The sequence below is a fragment of the Stegastes partitus genome, unplaced genomic scaffold, assembly GCF_000690725.1.
Source record: "Stegastes partitus isolate 25-593 unplaced genomic scaffold, Stegastes_partitus-1.0.2 Scaffold93, whole genome shotgun sequence".
In the NCBI taxonomy this organism is placed as follows: Eukaryota; Metazoa; Chordata; class Actinopteri; family Pomacentridae; genus Stegastes; species Stegastes partitus.
This window is the reverse complement of record NW_007577824.1, coordinates 558898-567775: the sequence shown is the minus strand read 5'-3', so window position 1 is coordinate 567775 and position 8878 is coordinate 558898. Positions and strand designations below refer to the sequence as shown.

At 38.7% G+C, this 8878-nt stretch overlaps 1 protein-coding gene across 1 annotated transcript in view; it reads left to right on the top strand.

Moving 5' to 3' along the window:
- The first annotated feature begins 2390 nt into the window (after positions 1–2390).
- LOC103354036 (serine palmitoyltransferase 2-like) overlaps positions 2391–8878 on the top strand; it is a 32554-nt gene continuing 26066 nt past the window's right edge. Inside the window, exons 1-2 of the mRNA XM_008277272.1 lie at positions 2391–2741; positions 8078–8272. Coding sequence (XP_008275494.1) covers positions 2595–2741; positions 8078–8272 — 342 coding nt within the window. The 5' untranslated portion in view covers positions 2391–2594. The remainder of the gene's footprint in view (positions 2742–8077; positions 8273–8878) is intronic.

Below are 8878 nucleotides of genomic sequence, written 5' to 3'. Positions count from 1 at the left end.
CCCTGGACAGGTCACCAGTCTATCACAGGGCTACACTTAGAGACAGACAACCAAGCACACTCACATTCACACCTACAGACAATTTTGAATCACCAATTAACCTCAACATGTTTTTGGACTGTGGGAGGGAGCCGGAGAACCCGGAGAGAACCCGCGGGAGAACATGCAAACTCCACACAGAAAGATCCCGGGTGTCCTCACCGGGACGCGAACAAGCGACCTTCTTGCTCCGAGGCAATGATGCTGACCATTGCTCCACCTTGCACTGAATTTATATAGATATATAATAACTTTGTTGTCAGCTTGCTCTTATTCAGAAATGTGATAAATCTACAATGCATTTTTTTGCTTTTTGTTTTTCAATTAATTCAACAGCAGGGAGTACAGATTCAATCAAAAACCGGAATTGAACTAAGAATACAAATCCGTCCAGCTTTAGATTTATCTTCAGGTTATTAAAAAAATGATTTTCCAAGAGCAATAAAAACAGCCGGCAACTGCAGCATAGCCTCGGTTCAATAAAGGCCCACATTAAAAGACTGTAATGGGGTAATAAAATGGAGTAAAAATAAACACTAAGAGCTCTGTAACCACATAAAACCCAGTGTCTATCACAGCAGTGAAGGCCACTTAACCTTAGCTTACAGCTTACAGTACTGAGTATTATCATTACCACCAGTTATAAATCTTAATAGAGAGTTAGAAACAGTGTCCAAGGACTCAGGCTGCGAATGCATGCATGTTTAAAATGTCACCTTAATCCAGTACTGATAGAAAATGTCACAAAATATTGTTAGAATAATATAATTTAATACTAAGACTATATCATGTGTATTTATTACTTGATATAAAACATATATTTTTAATATTAAGATTACAAAACAGATTTTTTTTTGGACATTGTGACTCCAAAATGTATAGCTTGTATTATTAATATTTTTCTTAAAATACTGTTACAAAACCCATATATTTTAATACTAAGGTTACAAAAGCATTTTTAAAAATAAGATTTTTTAAAAAATGTATATTTTATTAATATAAACATAATAACATGAAGCACTTTTTGTTGACTGATGTTGTCATGTGAGGTTATTTTGTACTTTGTATGGCAGGAAAAACCCTCTCTGACCTCTTCCACCCAGGTCATCACCTCTTTGACCTGCTACCCTCCGGCCGGCGCTTCAGGTCTCTCAGCATCCGAACATCCCGGCACCGGAGCAGCTTCTTCCCTCAGGTCATATCCCTCATGAACAATCAATCACTAAATCACTAAAGACTCCTGTTACACTACCTCTATGCAATATCTTTATATGTGCAGTTCTTCAGTTTAATTTGCAATATTGTCATTTAAATTGTTTTCTAATTTATTACTCTGGTTTAGGCAAGTTTTTGTCTCTTTTTTTAAATTACATAGTACTTTTATACTTTTCTTTTACAGAAAATATCCATCCATTATCTATACACCGCTTAATCCTCACTCAGGTCGCAGGGGGCTGGAGCCTGTCCCAGTCGACTTAGGGACATAAAATATTTTATTCAGATTTTTTTTTTAGATTTAGATTTCTATATTTATTGCCTATCTTGTTATTGTTGTGTACCAGTTTCATTCACCATGTCAAAATCCTTGTGTGTGTGTGAGCTCACTTGGCAATAAAAGCTGTCTGTATTAGATTTAGACTGACTTTATTAATCCCAGAGGGAAATCCAGGTGTTACAGCAGCACAATCACTCAACAAAGGGGGCAAACAAGGCAAAAGACAACACAGAATATTAAGGTAGGTTATAGAATGAAGGTAAAATAAAATAAGATGGAAATATAGAAAGTATAATATAGAAGAAAGTCAACAAAATTTACAAGAGTATATAAGAGAGATACAGAAATATGCAAATGACAGAAATGTGCAAATGAGCTGAATGTGCTAATGATAGTGTGCTATTGTATGGTATAATTAATGTGCTATAATTGCATGGTATTTGTGGTATTTGTGCCATGGCATCCAGCACTTTCATCCAAGACAAGTTTCCTTCAGGACAATAAAGTTAACCTTATCTCATCTCTCACATTAGAAATCTATATTTTATTAATATTAAGATGACAAAATCTATGTTTTGTTTTTTTTAATATTAATATTGCAAAATCTATATCTTTTTTAAAATTAAGATTAAAAAATAATTTTGTTATATTGAGATTGCACATTCATTAAAATGTCGAAACCTGTAGTTTTAAATATTATAATTAGCAAATACATGTTGTTATGTTGACCACATGTTGTCCAGTCAAAGGTGACGTGCGTGAAGCCCCGCCCCTTGTCCACGACGTGACCCCGCCCCCATCAGACTGCCTCAGATATGATGGTTTACGGGGCGTTGATTTCCGGTATTTAGCGTCTGGATTTTCAGGTTCCACAGAGTGCGTGTGTGCGTGTGTGAGTGCGTGCGTGTGTTGTCCGTGTATGTGCGTGTGTGGGAGAGTTTGTGGCGTGTGTTTGTAAACGGTCCCAGCTCGGATACTGTCACCGCTTTGCACCGCAGCCGGGCTCCGTGTTCCTACATGCAAGTTACCGTCGCGGCTCCACAATCGTTGCTCAGCAGCAATGACTGAAAGCCCCGCGACCAAGCCAGCCAACGGGGAAGTGCGTGTGAAGAACGGACTGAAACCGGAGAGAAACGGCTTGGTGAAGAGCCTCCACCGCTGCCATGAGCGGCAGCACAAGCACCACTGCCACCCCGACGAGGAGGAGGTGAGGCCCGGGATGGGACGGGGCGGAGAGGTTGGTGAAGCCGGGGGGGAAGCATCAGCTGTGTGGGACGATGCTGTCAGCGGTGTCATTAGCATGAACTGCTGGGTTTTTAGGAAGACAGAAAGGCATCTGGTTAAATTCTACTGCTCGTAATCTGAAGGTTTGCTGTCAATCGAGCAATGATGGCTCCACACTCTGTCACAGATTGAACACCAAACTCCATAAGAAATTCCGAAGTTTAAATAGTTTTCATGCTTTTTTCATGTCATAAACACACTCAAAACACAAGTCAAACTCTTGCTCTCAATCGTTACGAACTACTCTGTAATTCGGCGTAATAATATTTGCACCAAACAGCAAATGAGTTCATTAAAATCTCAACTTTATGAATGAGTTCGTGCAGCCCAGTCAGTAGTTGTAAAGGAGGGAGGTTGTTTAAAAAAAGGCGGGTGTGACAGCTGAGTTAAATTTACACGGTATTCTGATCGTGTTTAGTGCATTGTATGTGTGCCGAATTTAAGAAAACAGACTGGTGTGTGACTTTAATCTGAGGCACAGACTGGGAATGATAAAACTCCAAGATTTATCAAATACTGAAAGTGCACATTTCATCAGAACCAGTCCAGCAAGTTGGGACAGTTCAGGTAACGTGTGGATCCTTATCTCACCTGTTGACTTGGTGTTTTTTTTTTTTATTAGAGAGTAATATGTGTTTAAGTGTATAATTCTACCTCCTTTTCTATTTCAGCTATACATTTATCTGCCCCCTGCTCATTTTAGTTTGTGGGTAATTCCCTTTATAAGTAAGAATGAAACTGTGATGAGTGTCATCAGAGACAAACCAAACCAGCACACCTGTTCACGTCCGCCTGCCCACCGAGACTGTTTTGCATGCTTTGGAACAGCTTTTCCAAAGAGGCTAATGAAATTTCCACCCTTGGGTGCGCTCTGTGTAACTGTTCCAATTAACGGGTCCCATCTGACGACATGATTAAACGCTGTCACACACACATGGGCATTCAGACTCACAGATATGTTGTGGTATGGAGTTGTTGTATACACCAGAGTGAGGTTTTTTTTACTTTTCTAGTCTGTGATTCTTAAGTACAATTAGGTGACGGACACAGTGTTGTTTATTATCTCATTATTCTCATCACCAGACTTGCCAAGAGCTCAGAGTTTCCTCCACTACGCTGGCTGGGTAGGCTAAGAAACTGAGCGCCTGGTGACTGAACCTCAGCTGATTAGAGTTCATGCACATGTCAGCGTTGCTACTCTGTAAGGTATTTGAGAGAGAGAGAGAGGCATGACCGGTCACATGTAGGGCCTAATAGCCGCGAGCGCCGAGACGAGCATGATGGGAAAGCGAATTGCACAATTGCACCACGAGGAGGGAGTTTCTGTTTCTGTCTGCCCGCTTTATCAAGATGTAGAGAGTAAACATAAACGTAAATTTTCTGTGTTCGGATTTACATCAACACGACCTGCTCCTCCCTTATTTGGCAGTCAAATCTTCCCTCCCTGTGTTTGCTTTCCTGTAAAGTTAGTGCACAGCAGAACCAGCACTTAATGCTGTGGTCTTATCTTCCTACCACTTCCAATTTGGCTGCAAATAAGTCACCTCTAAGTGAGTTCCACCAACCTCAGCCAACTATAACAAAAGATAAAATGCATTTTTTTCTCATTAGGACGAAAAGTAGAGGGAAAGTGTATTTGCATGCACCATAATATAGAGCTTAATTCCATTTAAGGTCTTAGCTGGGGAAGCTGTGATTACATGGAGAGAATATTATTGTTGGGTAGCCTTGCATAAATAGAGATAGAGGCTGTTGTGTTCTGACTGTGAAACAATTGAATTATCCTGCACAGTATAGCTGCAAGCAATAATTGTTTTCTCCAAGAATAGTTTTTGCTCTAGAGAAAAGCTTTTTTCTTTCATTATCTTTCAAGATGACAACTTTAAATGCTGTTTTGTCCAACCCACAGTCCAGATACTCACATATTTACTCTCAAATATGAGAAAGAAAACCACATTTGAGAAGCTGAACTACAGCAAGTCATATCTTGTGAATGCTTGTTTGAAAGTGAAAAATGATTACTTTTATGTAACTCGATCAATCAATCAACAAACTATTGCTGCTCAAAATCATTGTTTCTGCTCACTTTTTTTTTTTTTACGTTTCCATCCTGAGACGTTCTTCTGGCAAAAATCCTACAAACAAACAGCACTGGTACGATGTATATATCAAGCTTTAATCACATTGGTTCACAGCAAAGAAAACAGACGTTTTAAGATGATTAGAATTGCATATTAACAATATAATAAAGACAGTAGCATATTGATCCAGAAGCTAGCAAAAATCACTGCAATTAACTAAATAATGTTGTTTGTAATCCTGACATTGTGGGCTCAAATCCAGTGTGAAAAAACGTAAACTTTATTTGTAAAATAAATACGGAAAATGAACATACAGATATACAGTTGAAACCAGAAGTTTACATACACTATATAAAAAATACCTTTTTTCTCTCATTATCTGACATTATATCAGACGAAACTTTTCCTGTTTTAGGTCAGTTAGGTTTACCAAAATTATTTCTATTTGCTAAATGCCAGATTAAGGAGAGAGAGAATTTTTTTAGAGATTTTTTTTATTACTTTCATCAAAGTCAGAAGTTTACATACACTAAGATTACTATGCCTTCAAACTATTTGGGAAATCCCAGATGATGATGTCATGGCTGTGGAAGCTTTTGATAGGTTAACTGACAACATTTGAGTTAATTGGAGGCACACCTGTGGATGTATTTTAAGACACACCTCAAACACACTGCTTCCTTTTGTGACAACATGGAAAATCTAACGAAACCAGCCAAGATATCAGGAAGAGAACTGTGGACCTCCACAAGTCTGGTTCATCATTGGGTACAATTTCCAGATGCCTGAAGGTTCCATGTTCATCTGTTCAAACAATTATATACAAGTACGAACACCATGGGAATGTCCAGCCATCATACAGCTCAGGAAGGAGACGAGTTCTGTGTCCCAGAGATTAAGTGTTTTGGTGTGAAATGTGCAAATCAACCCCTGAACAAAAGCTAAAGACCTTGTGATGATGCTGCTGAAGCTGGTAAGAGAGTCATTATCCACAGTGAAACCAGTCCTGTACCGACATGGGCTGAAAGAATACTCAGAGAGGAAGAAGACATTACTCCAAAAGCTACATAAAAAAGACAGATTACAGTTTGCAAATGCACATGGGGACAAAGACCTTCGTTTTTGGAGATATGTCCTGTGGTCTTGACCCTAAGCATACTGCCAGATTAGTTACAAAGAGCTTAAGGACAGCAAAGTGGCCATCACAAAGCCCTGATCTCAATCCTGTTGAACATTTGAGGGCAGAGCTGAAAACATGTGTGGAGCAAGGCGGCCAACAAACCTGACTCAGTTCCACCAGTTCTGTCAGGAGGAATGGGCCAGAATTCTATCTATTGTTAGAAGCTTGTGGAAGGAAACCCAAAACATTTGACTCAAGTCATACAGTTTAAAGGCAACGCTACCAAATGCTAAGGAAATGTATGTAAACATCCTACTTTGATGAAAGTAATAAAAAATTCGCTCTCTCATTATTCTGCCGTTTAGCAAATAGAAATAATTTTGGTATTCCTAACTGACCTAAAGCAGGAAAAGTTTAGTCACATTTGATGTCAGACAGTGAGAAAAAAAAAGAAGCTTGTATGTCTTTGTCTACGGTGTATGTAAACTCTGGTTTCAACTACAGATGTGTTGTTCTGTTAAACAGCATTGAAGATTTACATCAGTTACTTGCTTCATACCAAGTGATGCAGCATTCTGCATATGATAAGAACACACTTGCTGTCTGTCTGTGTTTTACTGAATAGATAACCGTGTATTAGGCTTTCTAATTTCAGTTTGTGTCACAGATGTTTTATTGGCATTATTCGAGTGCATTAAAAGCAGGTACATTGTCAGTGTGTCTATCAGACTGATGTCACTGGCTCAGGCTGAGGTGAAGCCAAGTCTGGAAATATTACAGCTTTTGATTAAAGAAATCCCCACTGAGACCTTCTGACACACATGTATATAATTTATCAATCCAGAATACTTTATTACCGCCAGTTTAGAGCACGTTTTTTCCTGATCTGTATTTACATTTACAGTATCTGGACTGTATATGGTTCCAGTGCTGTTTACCCGAAGACTACAGCATTGTTCATATTAAGAGTACAGATTTATTGGGGGGTGTTTGTCATACTGACTTAATTCTGTCGGGTAACTTCAGATGAGGTTTAAAACTGCATAATATAGTAGTACATATACAGGAGTATTAATGTGGTCTGAAATGTACTTTTTACTATGTGGTCTTTTAGTTAAGAGAAAAGGTTAGTCCTGAAAGGTTGGGATGGTTATCAGTCACAGCTACACTTTTAAGGGTTTTGTTTGAGTATTTTGGAAAATGTCCCATTAAATCTTCACTGGTGTAAACAGATGTGAACTTTGCCAAGAGTTGGTGGTACAGGGTTACCATAGGTCCAGTGTGTTGCACTGTGGAGACGCAAAATAATGTATAATGATAATAATAATGTTTTTTTAAGCTATATTTACAGATTTCCAGTTTACGGACTCATTCTAACAAATGCTCTTTTGCCCTTTTAATAGTGTTTATTTTGTATTATATTGCTATGTTATTATTTATATCATCTTTTAACGTTTTTCTTGTGACCATATTAGCCGCTGCAAAGATGATGCCCAACAACAGTGTCGTTGTATTTCTTGTGTGATGACAATAAAGCTTCTTCTTGTATATTTGTTAGATAAAAAAAAAAATACTAATAATAATGATGCATTTTATGTATAAAGCACTTTTCATTAAAAAGAAATCTCAAAGTGCTACAAGCATGTAATAAAAAGAAACCGTACACACACTTAAAATCATAGTTTTAAAAAAGAAGTCCTTAAGTTGAGTTAAAAGCCTCTTTAAACAGGAAGGTCTTCAAATGTTTATTACAGCAACTTCGCTATTAACAGTTCATTTTTCCTATATGCTGTCAAATGTACTGACAACTACTTCAATACTTAAGAAATGTAAAAAACAACTGATGATTGTCAGGCAAGCGTTCCAATTCCTGCTTCAGCACAAGCGTATAGTGAGTTACAGTGTGGGCTGCAAATTGAGACATGTTTGAGTACAAGATGGTTTCCCGTTAATATGAGATAATAAATCAAATTTTTTAAGAGAAGACCTCCTCTTTGGTGAATGCAATGCATGCACAACAGAATCACAGTGTTTCCTTCCTTTTTCCATTTTGCTCAGGTCCACGCAGCATCACACCATGGCAGCCTGTACAAACGGCCTTTCATCGAATCTTTCGAAGAGACGCCCATGCTGGTGGCGGTGCTCACCTACATGGGCTACGGCATCCTCACCATCTTTGGCTACCTCCGCGACTTCCTGCGTCAGTGGAAGATCGAAAGGTGCCACATTGCCAGAGAGAAGGAGGAACAAAAGGTAAGAGAAGCCAAAGACGAATAAATACAGGGATGGGTGTATCGAAGTCCTCAGGCAAGTCTGGAAAAGCTTTCACTGATCCAAACAGGTTTAGCGTTATCAATAATGACACTGTATAATTATCCTGACAGTATTTTGTGTACACCCAGAAAGGCACAATGTATTTTTGGAAACGGTTTCCTAATTAAGGCAGCACTTGAGACATTTACATGCGTGCATCATGCAGTCAGCATGTTTACCGATACGCTGTGACTGCGATTGCTTCTGGCAGGGAGACAAATTGTGTTTCAGGTGTTGAATGAAACTGATCTGGGAGACTGAGCTTTAATTACACGTTGCCTGGTGACTGCTCGGTTGCCTTGCTCATGTGCAAACAGCGGCGATAACAAATGGAAAACTCGGCTTTGTTGTTTGTTTTTGAGCGATTTGCACACCAGAAAGCGTCCATTTCAAACGCTAGAAGCTATAACACAGGCTCTCATATCTTAAAGTTTTATTCGGTATTTGCTTCAAGCTTGGTGGTGGAAGAGGAAGCACATTTAGTCTATGAAAGCCTCCAGTAGGTTGACATAAGCTTGTAACTGTTCAATGTAAACAACTGTAATG